The sequence below is a fragment of the Triturus cristatus genome, chromosome 5_2 (assembly GCF_964204655.1).
Source record: "Triturus cristatus chromosome 5_2, aTriCri1.1, whole genome shotgun sequence".
NCBI classification, from domain to species: domain Eukaryota; kingdom Metazoa; phylum Chordata; class Amphibia; order Caudata; family Salamandridae; genus Triturus; species Triturus cristatus.
In genome coordinates this window covers 706,641,107-706,655,651 of record NC_140588.1, presented here as the reverse complement: position 1 = coordinate 706,655,651, position 14,545 = coordinate 706,641,107, and the positions used below count along the sequence as shown (strand labels likewise).

The window sequence follows — 14,545 nt, the reverse complement described above, 5'->3', positions numbered from 1 at the left end:
ACTTCAGGACAATAGATAAGTTTTAAAGACACATCAGAGGAGGTCGTGCAATAGTATATAAGTAAGCCCACATATTCAACCATTTGCAAACCTATCCATCATGTATCCTTCCATTTACCATTTCGCTCATCCATCCCTTCATCCATCCTTTCACTCATCCATCCATCATCCATCCACCCTTTCACCCTATCCATCTGTACACTCATCCATCCACTCTTCTACCCATCCATCCATTCACTCATTCATCCAGCCATTTACCCTTTCACCCATCCAGCCATACTTTCACTTACTCATCCATCTACCCAGTCACCCAGTCACTCATCCTTCCACCCATCCACCCTTTCAGTCACCCATCCATCCTCCCTTTCTGTCTCCATCGGCCGTTTCACTTAGCCATCCTCCCTTCCATCCATCCACCCACCCACCCATCTACTCATCCACTCATGAATCCATCCATTGACCCTATCACTCATCCATCCTTTCTCTCATCCATCTATCCTTTCACTCCTTCACTCATCTATTCATCCTTTTGTCCATCTACCCTCCCTTTCACTCACTCATCCATCCTTACATTCACCCTTTCACTCATCCATCCACCCATTCACCCTTGCACTTATCAATTCATCAATCCATCCATCATTTCACTCATCCATCCACCCACTCACTCACTCATCATACACCTTTTCACTCATCCATCCTTTCACTCTTCCATCCTTTCACTCATCCATCCACCCTTTTACCCATCCAGATACCCTTCCACCCATACATCCAGCTATTTGCCTTTTCTCTCATCCATCCTTCCACTCACTCATCAATCCATCCATCCATCCTCTCTCATTCTCCATCTATTCAATCTTTCATTCATCCCTTCACCCTCTCACTAATTCATCCAGCCATCCACCCATCCCTTCACTCACTCACTCACCCACCTTTTCATATTAATTTTGAGCTGAGCCTCTTTGAGAAGAGGCCCATCAAGAACTTCACCCTTGCTGCAGGAGCCATTCCAGGACTGGGGCCGAAACCACCCAGGGCGGAGACAGGATCCACCACAGGGGGGACAGGAGCCATCACAGGCGGGGGGGACAGGAGCCACCACGGGGGGGGGACAGGAGCCATCACTCGGGGGGCAGGAGCCATCACAAGAGGGGGAACAGGATCCACCAGGGTGGGCACAGGGGTGGGCATGCAGTATTCAAGTATCATTTTGGCCCCCCCAGAGTGGGGTAGGGCTCCTCACCCCCTCCTGGACAAGACAGCGAGAAGACAGCCTCTCTTTCCAAAATGTTAGTTTTGCCATCCCCCACTGTGATGTACAGTACTTAAAGGAGATACTCCAAGAGAACTGATTTAACTGATTGTGCTCCATACTTTGTTAATCAGTGTGGGTGCAATTGTGCCATTTCTTTATTTTATTACATTATAGACTGCATGTTTGCAGAACCGAGGTTTGCTTACAATTTAGTGACAGTAATTAAGCTCTGTGAAGAGAACCACGTGCTGCCTCGTGTAATCAGGGCCAGTTCTAGGATGCTTGGGGCCCTGGGCAGAAAGAGAATGTGTGAGGCCCCTCTAAATTGCAGAGACATGACGCATTCAGGGCTGTTTGCATCTGAATAGATGCCCCTGCGCCTGAAGCTGCAGCCCCTCCCTCTCAGTCACCTTCAAGCACCTCTTAACAGCTCATCAAGGGCGGAAGGTGTGAGGGTTGCCATCCCGCTGTGCCTCTCCAATGCTGCTGGGTATCTGAGCTTTGGTACTGCATCGGAGTCTGTTACACCCGACCTCAACAGCATCGGAGTCAAGAAGGGAGGTGGGTGGAAGCTGTGCCGGTTTTAGGATGGTGCGACCGGTGCCCGGTTAAAATTACGGACAAATGGCGTCCGTTAAAGAATCCTTCCCGGACAACGGACAGAAGGCCGAAATTACGGACTGTCCGTGAAATTTACGGACGGTTGGTCACCCTAGGCTCATCACCCGCCATGACTCGGCTCCAAGTTGATTACAAACTAGGGGGTGGGTCTTTATCAGACATGCTACTGCATTCACCTTCTGGTGGTGGATTGTGCCTGTTTATGCACATACCCAGTAGTGATGCAAACTAAACTGTCTGCCAACACAATGAAATCTGTATTTTGCATGAAGAATCGTTGGATTCCAAAGCCTGAGCTAACGGCTCCTATAAAATACACTGTGGTCTGTGCTGTCGTAAGAATTTACGGTTTTGACTGAACATCTGTGTCTCTGTCAGGAGTTGAATGAACTGTGGAGTTAAATTTACCACAGTTCAGAAGGAGAAGTCAAGGGGTTACTAAATTGCAGAAAATGTGTATTATTTCGAAATCACAGAAATATGTATAAAATCAAGGCCCCTGCTCAGAACCTCCCAGCATGAGCGGTGTGTACCTTGGTACATGGAGCACAGCCACTTTGCAGGGATGGGAGGGTTTTGCATATTGAACAGAGGTAATATATGTTCAATGTTCTGTGTCCAGAACAGCTGGGCATCTCGATTCCTGTTGCTGGATGCACTTTTGTGTCTTCTGGGGACTACTTGCCGACGTGAGCAAAGCTAGTTCCGCAATTAATTTTATTTACTCTTCTGCAATGACATTTGGAGGTGCCCGTAACCAATCAGAAGACTTGTTGTGTAAGAGGCACTAGGGGCTGGCGGGAATTGAAATAGGTCTATACTGTGAATGTCGCTGTCGTCAAGTAAGAAAGAAAAAATTGAAGATTTTATTAGAAAAGGTATTTAGTCACATATGTGCCCTATTTGCTGTTTTCTGTGATTTACTCATCGGGATGAATGTTTTACAGTCAAGCAGTAAATCGATATAGATTTGCTAAGCACGTGCTAGAACACCATTTCAGCCTAATCCATAGACTCACTGAAGGTGTAGCCTCCAAGGGACTCGTTCTAACCGTGTTGAGGCGGAAGAGAAGATGGAACTGTTAGTCCTCTACATCCATGCTTCCACAACACCCGCACCGAGGTATTTACAAATCTAAGTAGTAAGAGGCTCTTTAGGGGGTTCTTTGCTGTGGAGCCTTAACCACACAAGAGGTCCATTAACAGGCAGGGAACAAAATGCACATAACATAATAGTTATAAAATAAAGAGCACAGAGTCCAGAACGAAGGTACCAAAAATAGACTATGTTAATAGACACAAGTAAAATAGTTAACAAGAAGAAATATCACCACAGAATTATAGAAATAGAATAATTGGCTTTCAGTTTAGGATTTTATACTAAAGGTTTGCTTTAAGGGCCCATGCCGGAGGAACATGTTGAAGAAGTTTTATCAGTGAGGCTGGATGAGTTTAGCAGGTCAACTAGGGTTGTTGGAGACTGGGTCATCCAGCAACAGAGGCTGTACTCAGTTGGAAGAACTACTTTCACACTACTATTTTCTTGAAGGAAACAAATCTTTCAAGTATGTTCTATAAGGATGCTGATTACGTCAAATTGTACTCCTTATCTTCCTCACTAGATTTGGCTAGCAGAAGTCTGGTCTCACTGTCCCTGCGCATCATACAAAAAATGGGGCTCGACTGATAATACGTCATCAGAAAATTTCCATTGCAACTTTGTCAGTGTGGTGATTTTCCAGTCAGGGGCATGATGAACCTTCTTTGTTCGGATGGCCTTGGTTCCCAGATAGGCCAGACACAGAAGGCATCCTCCCTTCTGGCCTTTCAGCCATCTTCAAAGACATTCCGGGTATCTCCTTCAATCTGAAAATAATTGATTTGCATTCTGGCACCTGCAAAAGGATGAGAACACTCTGTTTTCGAACACAACATGTATTTAATCATTTATGTCTCGAGAGACCACGGGGATGTGAAACTATAAACACTCTGCTTCTTTTGGGCCTAGACTCGGGCAACCTAAACTAATCACAGTTACTTTATATGAGTATAATATCATCTTGTATCTTATACATTCAGGAATCTCAATACATATTCGGTCCTACTTGAATATATTCACTACGATTAATGTCTAAATTGTTCCACTAAATACATCTTAATAATCACAAAACACTGTCAACGATAAACTACATGTGAGTGCGTCTTAATCATGAATATAGTGCACTCATATAATATAGAGTGCTGAAAGCGCTCTATCAATGCTAAAGTCCCTTGAATTATTGTCTTAAGAGCAAGGCGTAACACATTGTAGTTAATCTGCATTTACTTATCTTGTTGAAAGTTATTTTTTCAAACTTCGAATTTTCAATGATTCTGGTAATTTAGTTGCCCTAAAACACTAGTAACTAGTCCTAGCCGGCCCAGGAACCCATGTCCACCGACGATTAAAAGTATACATAATGATATCAAAGAACATCTTCCTGAACTAGATTTGTACTGGGGCTAAAAGATGTTGGCCCCAACTTGTTTCCTTGAACTTTCCTGGTTGAATTCCTGTAAAACCCGTAATATCCTCATGAAGGGGAGAGCTGGTGTACCACTTGACTCCAACAATTCTCTGTCTCGATCAGGTAATCGGTGTCTCTTATCCTGAAAATTCCTGTTATTCCCACAATAGGTTGTGTAACAAGAAAGTTATATTCTGCCAAAACTAACTGCGTACCCAACGTAACTTTAAGGTTTAAGCACACAGCAAACAATTATAACATTGGTAATAGATAAATGCTCCAGTCCTAAATCCTGTGCCTCCCTATAGTTGAGTAGGCTAAGCGAGAGTAGCAGAGATGCTATTTTGTTTTTATTTATTTTATTGTAAATATTTTGCTATAGCGCTGACACACATCCAAGGAGCACCAGAGACCGTTCCAGAGAATATCTGAACTGCATTGGAAGCGTTTGCAATCAGGGTGCTGCTGACAATGGCTGACAACGAGTCCTGCATTACAGAGACCAGAGTGTTCAGCAGCAAAGGACGTTGGGTAGAAACATGTAGATAGACTGGTCCAAGACAGACAAATAGACTGTTGGGTGTTTTCATGACCTTTATTTACTTCACACAATCACTGATATTTATATGATATTAAAGATACACACAATTTCACTTACAGGAAGTGAAATCATTTACCCAGAAATACATGATGTTTGGTCAAGTGTATAGATTGGGATTTGGATCCTGGTCTCTGGGACGAAGGAATACCAATTTAGCCAATAAATCACATCTACCCCCCCTCCCCACCCCAAAAGATTGCTCTTTCCCATCATGCCTAATGTGCGCCTGGGACAACCTTGCACTCCAGTCACCTGAAGTGACTTGGCTCCATAGTGCACAAAGCATCAACCGCCTTCCTGTGCTGATGCCATGTTGTGCAGTGTCCCAGTGCCAAGTACCGGAAACCACCGGCTCAAATTAAGCACGAAACCTGCTTGGTTCCAAGGCTTGTCTTCTATCTCAGGGCATGCCGAGATTTTCAACACAGGTTTTGACGGGTTGATAGGATTGCTCCGGCCCTTAGTTTGTACATACCTTGGGCACCTGTTGTTAATTTCTGAAGGAGAACAACACATCCTTCTGACACGTACTCGCACAAAATATATGAATTTTACTATAACCAATATTTAGGTTGGAACTCAGTGCTAGTCCATCCCACAGCCAGTGCTCAGTCTACTCTTTGGTTTTGTCGCAGGGGCAATTCATGTTGTCACAAAATATGTTAAGTTATTTGAAATGTTCTGCTCCGAAACCAACGTTCAGGCTGAAAAAGCCAAATTGACTAGCTAGAAAAGGAAGTCATCCACAATAAGGGTTTCCCATGCCAAACACTTCATTGAGACATGCATAGCTAATGACATTGTGAGTGATTGCTGAAAATCATTTAAGCTAAAAGGTGGTAATTCCTCATTGCGAGTTTGCATACCGCTCTCGTCTGCCTGCATTATTTTAAAAATAACACGGCAGAGGTTTGTGTAGTAGGGAAAATACCATGGAAATAGGGTGTGGCCCTGCAGAGCTAAACAAATCATTAAATAAATGAGTGTGCATCTACCGCTGTATGTATATCACCAAACATGGATTGTGAAAGGCTGAAAGAGGAGGCTGACCTTAGCAAACATTTGCCGTCTGTCCACTCTCCTGGACATATGCCTGGGGCTTTCCATACATGCCAAAAGTGCGTTAATAGATCAACCTTATAGATCACTTCTCTTATAGCACACCTATGAGTTTCTACATACATGTGCACAACTAGTAGTCATGGAAATAATTGCGAAAGAGCAGCCCAACTGTATAGATTTCGAAACCATGACGCAAATGTGCCCATTGAAATACAGAGGGTCTTTCAGAGATACAATAAAGAGGCAAGTAAAGATGCAGCAAAGCAGTGTCATTGGTTAAATACATGGGAAATTGTATGGGAAAAATAAGAGTCTGGAGATGCAACATGGAAACCCCTTTAACTACACAAGAAGCCATCAGCAACCTATCCCCAAACAACAGTCAAAACTGCCTTCCTCTAACTCTTGCTCTCTGTCACTCTTCTTATCATACACATCCTCTCAGATAGCAACAAGGCCTACCACATTTCCCCTAATTGGGTAAGGAATTTCTTAAAACTGCCTCTGTTAGGAATGAACCTAACCATGCTTTAACATCCTTCAATTCCCCAATTAATACCACCGGCAACCACCCAATTCCACCAAATGCCAATTGTACATAAGATTTCTCTTGAATGTGCATGAACTGCGGTGACCGTACTCACTAGGCTAAATGGGAGTGTGTTGTTCTATATCACAGAATCTATCCCCACAAATAATGAAATTAAATACTATACACAGAATGCATGACAAGTGAACTACAAACAGCAAAACAACCATAATCCTTATGCATGATGATATTACTGTTCTTGTTGACTCTTCCATCGGTTTATTAGAAAGTTAATTCATCCCTTAAGGTTAGATCGCTCCTTTCCCATTGGAAATGGTGTGCTTTGTTCCACTATTAGAAATAAGCCCTGATTGCTAGCAGCTGCTGTCCCACCTCTTTGCTTCCTTTCTGTGCCAAGGTAACTGAATAGGTAGGTAACAACGCGCAGCTTTCATAGTTTATTAAAGCCGACCCCATTCTCATCCAAGCTCAGGCTGGAGTTCAGCCTGTTCATGCCACTGTGGTAGCACTTACAGCAGTTCAGAATGAACTCTGGATGATCCTGGCTCAGGGTGGAGTTCAGCCTTTTCATGCCACAGTGGTAGCACTTACAGCAGTTCAGAATGAACTCTGGATGATCCTGGCTTAGGGTGGAGTTCAGCCTTTTCATGCCACAGTGGTAGCACTTACAGCAGTTCAGAATGAACTCTGGATGATCCTGGCTTAGGGTGGAGTTCAGCCTTTTCATGCCACAGTGGTAGCACTTACAGCAGTTCAGAATGAACTCTGGATGATCCTGGCTCAGGGTGGAGTTCAGCCTTTTCATGCCACAGTGGTAGCACTTACAGCAGTTCAGAATGAACTCTGGATGATCCTGGCTTAGGGTGGAGTTCAGCCTTTTCATGCCACAGTGGTAGCACTTACAGCAGTTCAGAATGAACTCTGGATGATCCTGGCTCAGGGTGGAGTTCAGCCTTTTCATGCCACAGTGGTAGCACTTACAGCAGTTCAGAATGAACTCTGGATGATCCTGGCTCAGGGTGGAGTTCAGCCTTTTCATGCCACAGTGGTAGCACTTACAGCAGTTCAGAATGAACTCTGGATGATCCTGGCTCAGGGTGGAGTTCAGCCTTTTCATGCCACAGTGGTAGCACTTACAGCAGTTCAGAATGAACTCTGGATGATCCTGGCTTAGGGTGGAGTTCAGCCTTTTCATGCCACAGTGGTAGCACTTACAGCAGTTCAGAATGAACTCTGGATGATCCTGGCTCAGGGTGGAGTTCAGCCTTTCATGCCACAGTGGTAGCACTTACAGCAGTTCAGAATGAACTCTGGATGATCCTGGCTCAGGGTGGAGTTCAGCCTTTCATGCCACAGTGGTAGCACTTACAGCAGTTCAGAATGAACTCTGGATGATCCTGGCTCAGGGTGGAGTTCAGCCTTTCATGCCACAGTGGTAGCACTTACAGCAGTTCAGAATGAATTCTGGATGATCCTGGCTCAGGGTGGAGTGCAGCCTTTTCATGCCACAGTGGTAGCACTTACAGCAGTTCAGAATGAACTCTGGATGATCCTGGCTCAGGGTGGAGTTCAGCCTTTCATGCCACAGTGGTAGCACTTACAGCAGTTCAGAATGAACTCTGGATGATCCTGGCTCAGGGTGGAGTTGCTGCTGTCATCCTCCTTTCCCTCGCTTCAGTCTTTAACTGTGTGACATTCCACAATGGTGGATAGACTAGTCGTAGCAGAGAGCGGGCTGCCGGCTTGTTTCAGTTGTTTTTAACAGGCTGCAGTCAGATGGGTTCCATGCCTCCTTTCAGATCCACAGCCAGACCTATGCGGTGTGGAGCCCAATAGGCATCCGTGTTAATCCTGACACTGTTTAACTTATACGTTGCACCATTGGCTGACCCGATTAAAGAAGTGTAACTGTTTTGTACGTGTTAGGCTGATGACACACACATATTTCTGAAACTGGATAGTAAAGGCGATGCTGCCCATATCAGCTTCCTTTCAGGGCTCAAGGCTGTCACAGAGGGGATGTTGGAAAATTGTCTAGATGGAAACTCAGATAAAAGAGAGGTAATGGTGTTGACGCTCTACCTCCCACTGGTTCCCAGGCTGGTGTCCTGATACACTTGGTCAATTTCCTGCTCCAGTACAGTCTGTCAAAACCTAGGATTTGTGTTCTATGTGCACTCTCATGTCACACTCACATCGAGAAAGTCTCAACAGTCTTCTACGTTTGAAGAGCTTAAAGAAAATTCTCCCCTCCCTTCCTAAAACAGCCCATTACCCCATCAAATAAGCCGTGATGCAGACACTTGTTGGTTACTCAAACACTCTCTATCTCCTGAACTACTCGACGTACCGACTTCAATTGGTACAGAACAGGGCTGCCTACCTGCCTCTGGACCTTCCACATCACACCTTGATTACGGATCACCTTTGGACTTAGAACTGGCTCTCTATCCAGAAGTGATTTTCTTTTTAAATCCTGTGAGTCTGTTTTAAAGCTTCGACTGATCAAGTCCTTTTTTTCACGGTGTTCTCTTCATAGACCACTGCGATCTTTCTTCCTCAGACTTCTTCCTACATATCCCTTAGATCAAAAAAATCCAGTCGAACTGTTAGGCCATTTGATTGTCTGGTAGCCAAAGCAGTGCTTAATGTTTAATAAAATAAGTGCCAGGGCCCTTCTCGCTGCCAAGACAGTACCAATACAACTACTAACCACCCCACTCTAAAAATGTGACAATTCAGACTATGCAAGGCTACCCAAAGCTATAATAAGGGCATGAGCGGCAGGTGTTATTCACTTTTAATGCATATTGATATATTAAACACTCTTGCTGTGCTCATCTCAAAGTTAAACAGACAGCGCCACCATATTTTGGCATCGGTGTTGATAATTAATTGCGGGACCCGAGAGCCCGAAACCACTGGCTCAAATTAAGCAATGTGCCAAAGCCTGGATTTCGCTACCTTTTCAAATGAGCTGCTAGACTGACCTTCTTAAATATAGTATATAACTCAAAACCTGGATTTATATGATTTTGGTTGAGTAGTCTATTCTGAGCATCAGGATGCCTCTTTGTCGCTCAGACTCTCTACAAAACTGTTAAATAAATACTAACAGGGTGAAGCACCCTATCCACTCATGAAATTAACATCACATATAGAATCTGCACAATAGTACAATAATAGGAGAATAAAATCTCAAACTGCATGGCGCAGAGTGAAAACCGAATAATTAACTGCAACCCTCTCTAAGGGCCTCATGTAGGTAGCGTACCAGTTACCACTTCTTAAATACCGAGCCGTACCGACTCGGTATTTAAGAAGTGGTAACTCGTATGTAGGTAATGAGTCGGTAATTTTTACCGATTCGTTACTAGTCGGTAATTACCGAATCGGTATTTACCGATTCGGTAATGAGGCATACCTTCCCATTGATGGGAAGGTATGCCTCATTACCGAATCGGTAAATACCGATTCGGTAATGGGGGGAACACATACAAGGGTGGCAGGGTGTCACATTGACACCCTGTTGCACCCCTGATTCGGCCATGTGTGCACATGTGGCACACATACATGCCCTAAGGGCATGTATGTATGCCACATTGCACACTGCTACGCGCGTGAAAATGCATTTACACATACATTCATTATTTACCACCAACTATAAGTTGGTGGTAAATACCGACTCATTCACACACACACACACTCCCCCTACATATCGATTTTGCTTTCGGAATTTACCGAATCGGTAAAATTACCGATTCGGAAAAGTTACCGATTCGGTAACATTACCGATTCGGTATTATTACCGAATCGGTAATTTTACCGATTCGGTAAATTCCGAAAGCAAAATATGTCCCCCTACATACCAATGGCCAAAATACCGGTCGGTAACGGTATAATTACCGAAAATCGGCCGTTACCGACCGGTATTTCGCTACCTACATGAGGCCCTAAATCTTCACAGAGTAGCAGTAGGTATGTAAACTCTTGTACCATACCATAAACCACTGCTCTTCCTATGGACACAGCCAATGAACTGAGTAATGTCAATAACAGCATGCAGAACACAGAAGGAACACAGGAGGAAAATGACAAAAACCGTAACTTTGTGACACTTGATCAGAAGAGATGTGGGGTCTAGGATGGAGGTGGCGGCCTCTCTTCTAACCCTGCTGGAGGGCCGTGCTCTGAAATGAGATGCTGCAGCATGTGCAAAGGGCAATTACACTGACCCTAGTGCCCCAAGGTATGGGCTCTTTGGGTAGGCAACAATCAGGAATCTATATGACGTTTAAAGCACAAAGGCTAGAAGGACTGAAGTCAAGCAGAAGAAATTCAAACTGTAGAAAACCTCAGTGTTGGTACTGCAGGTCGGATGAGTGGAGTAAAGCAGCGGCCCGGCCAGCGGAGAGAGAGTGATGCGGGCGGACGGGGTCAGCGCCGGCCTCCTCCGCCATTCAGACCCAATAATGAGTCCTTTCGCCTCTTGGTGTGAAGGAGAAACAATCAGCATTTCACGCGGCTCCCCAGATCGAGGCGACACTCCGTTTCCTTGTGGAGCGATGCAGAAGCGTGTGGCTGGGCCTCCCCCAGCTTTCGCCGTCTGGTGCTCTCGGGAGCTGGGCTGTTGCTGGGTATTGACAGAAGAACAAGGATACGAGAAACATCATTGCGCAGAGAATGCGTTTGGAGGCAGATGAATCAAGGTATGTGGCTGATGTAAAGTTGGCTCCACTTGAAAAGTGCCTTTGTATTGCTAGAATCGTTATGGACGCAATGCACCCGAGTTAGAATTCGGCGGACGAGTGCTCCATCACTAACGTGACGGATATCCTGTCCGCCTTATTACAGGTGCATTATCTTACAAAATGTAATGAACTGGGAAAGAGCATTGGAACGTAAGCCGGCACGAATGTACTGTAATTAGATTTATATAGCGCATCGACCCCAGATGAGGCGCTGAGGCAAATTAACTGTTCGCTTAACACTGTGGGGAGTGCTTGACTGGGAGAGGGTTAAGTTTAGTGTGGCCGACGTGGGAAGTCCAGAGTGGTGCTTGTTATGTTAGGTCGCTGATTCCAGGGCTGTGGTATTTCTGGACCAGGCGAGACAGAACACATACAATGTACATTAATCCATTGCTGTGCCTGTTTGAGTGGGTCTTCACCTGCGAGTGACACGAGCAGTCGTGGCATGCATTGGATACAGATAGTCACTGATGGAAGGCGCATAATGCAGGCCTCACAGCCCCTTTGGAGCAGGGGAGCCCACTACCTCACAGGGGGCCCCAACCCTTCAAGTGAGCCCCATTCAGCCCAAGGTCAACGAATATCTGTGAGATATGGGAGCCTCAGGGGCCCCTCATCACATTTTGCGGGTGGGCCCTATCATTTTGCGTTACCCCACTGATTGAAGGGCTTTAAATATGTGTCCTTTGGAGCAACAAGCGAGTGGAGTGGCCTGTATACATGTGCCTAATAGTAAATGATTTGAGTCCACTCAGGAGTGGTGGAGAGTACCCAACATTATACGGCTAGGAAATATTTGGTTTAGGCTTTTCTTGGGATGTGATGCTATGTGTGAATGCTATGCGATTGTCTCGAAACAGTCAAAGATTTCTGCCTGCCAAGCATGTCCCTAGAAGGCAGTGCACAACACTATTCGTTCCAGACCAGGAATCGCAATGAGTGGTGGTTTGTACAGCGACTTGAAGCCGGTAGATGCTCTTGCGTGTCTTTGACAGCCCACGCAGGCCCATCTCCCTATATGTGTGATCCTTGGCAGCGTGCACCTTCCTACACCGCTCTTTTCAGCACCTGCTTGCTGGTGCTAGATGAACATGTTTTGTACTTGACAAACGTGTTCTTTGCACTGCATGCGGTAGTCCTGCACACACAATCAGCTTTAGTACATCCTGACTTTCATCTTATTTCACAAGCACAGGGTGGGTGAGGACTTCATGAAGTGGGCCGGGTGCACTCTGCCCCGGAGCTTTCCATTGAACTTGAAAGGAGCTTTCTAGGGTGTTGAACCCCAAACATTAGGCAGCATACCAGCCTCGCCTCAATGTGGCTGTGAGTGGTAGTTCAGTCCTTCTCCCACTGTCTCCGAAGCTCCTCCACTCAGCTCACCCCAAGGAGGTGAACATGCAGTTTTGAAGATCCTGACCTACACCTGTGCAGTTCTTACTGCTCATTCTTTCAGATTTAGAGGTGGGCAGTAGGCATGCCCGCTGCCAGCTATGGCAATGCCAGGTTTGAATGGCACACGTGTATTTATCACGAATCCCCACATTTGATGACAAGGCTGCTGCTGGAAATGTATGACCTTAAATGTCCAGCCGCACAATGGGTAAGTTTAGCCTCATACACGTAAACGATAGCTCTGCGTGCGCGGTGGAGCCTTAAAGGCATAGATGTGGTCTAAATGGCCACCGTAGTCTCACAATGATGAAGCGTAGCTTTAAATGCAACATTATGATGTGCAGGCGATGCCTGGAATGCCCCACGCAGCCGTACAATGCTAAGGTTCCTCTCTTAGGGGTCCTCGCCTCTTGATTCTCAATAGCCTCCTTTATACTGCCGAGGAAGCTAAGGGTGACACAAAGGGTGCGAACTACCGGAAGTAAGCATTCCCCTCGAAAAGCAATGTTTACTTCCTGCTCTTGGCCTTGTCCTCTGCGATTCTCAGCCACAGGTGCAATGGTGGCCAGTGGCATATACAGTGTGATGGGCCCCCCTGCAGAATGTGAAGGGAGGCCCCTGAGTGTCTCATACGTCACAGAATCTCCCTGAAGTTGTGTTGAATGAGTGGTGCTCCCCCTGAAGGGCTAGGAGGACTCTGTACAGTTGGGGGCACCCCTACGCTCCAGGGGCCTGTGTTACACCCGTGATGGTGACCAGCAGACCCCAATTCATATCCTATTCGCCATCTCTCTTATCTCTTGCATTATCCTCTCCATAAAGACTCTCTAAATATTTCTTCTCACAATTTCCTGTTCTCCTTTTCTTCATATAACATTGTCCCATGCATTTAAACAGACACAAACACGCAGAAATGCGCACAAAGACACAAACAAAAATGGATGTACAGAGTATGAGAAACAGACAGCCAAAATCCCGCACAAGGCAGAAATAGACACATGCACATATACTAACCAGCAAACCCTCTCTATGTGTGTTCACACTAACATACACAGAGACATGCACTGGAACAGGCAAATATGGGAAAAGCCACCACTCAGAAATGCCAAAGATTCGGGTCACTCTGAGACGGCGGGAGAGATGCACTCATGCAGCTACAACACACAGATAAACTCACACAGACAAATACAAACACACAGACGTACATACCACCATGCATACCGTCTCAAAATCAAAATGCACAATGGTCTTTCCAGATATATATATTAAGGTCCTCATTACAAGGTGGCCCTGACAGGGATACCTCGGATATCGGCCATACCCGGGATTGATATTATGAGTTAACCCACAGGCCCATCTGGAATGTGGAATAACATTCAGATTTTAATTTTACCGGCCCAATTTAAGCATATTTTCTTCGAATAATGGGCCATATGCTAGTCAGAAAGCCAACAGCTTTTCGGAGGTCTCTATGTAGTCACAATTGCTACAACACTTGAAATTCCTGTTTCGGCCGAAAGTGTGAGCCTGTGTCTGGAACACCATTTTAGTGACTTGTAATGAGGGCCTGGCGGGCACACTTCAGACGGCCACAGGCACTGAAAGGCCATATGTGTCCCTTTCCGAAGGCTTTCTCTCCCAAGCAGGTTAGAAATGTACACAATAAAACACACAGGTAAAGACATGTCAATGTGAGTAGACTTTAAATACATAGCACTACACATACACAAAGTCTTATTTACATGCAAAATGCAACAAATTAATAAAGAAACATTCTCTATAACTTTAAGGTTAGAAACGATGCTG

General features: G+C 45.3%; 1 protein-coding gene across 9 annotated transcripts in view; it reads left to right on the top strand.

Moving 5' to 3' along the window:
- DACH2 (dachshund family transcription factor 2) overlaps positions 1-14,545 on the top strand; it is an 839,221-nt gene that overhangs the window by 233,856 nt on the left and 590,820 nt on the right. Inside the window, exon 1 of one of the 9 annotated variants that reach the window (XM_085607801.1) lies at positions 11,166-11,302. The exons of the other annotated variants lie outside the window; for them this stretch is intronic. Coding sequence (XP_085463927.1) covers positions 11,277-11,302 — 26 coding nt within the window. The 5' untranslated portion in view covers positions 11,166-11,276. Of the gene's footprint in view, positions 1-11,165; positions 11,303-14,545 lie in introns of those variants that run through there. 9 annotated transcript variants of the gene reach the window in all.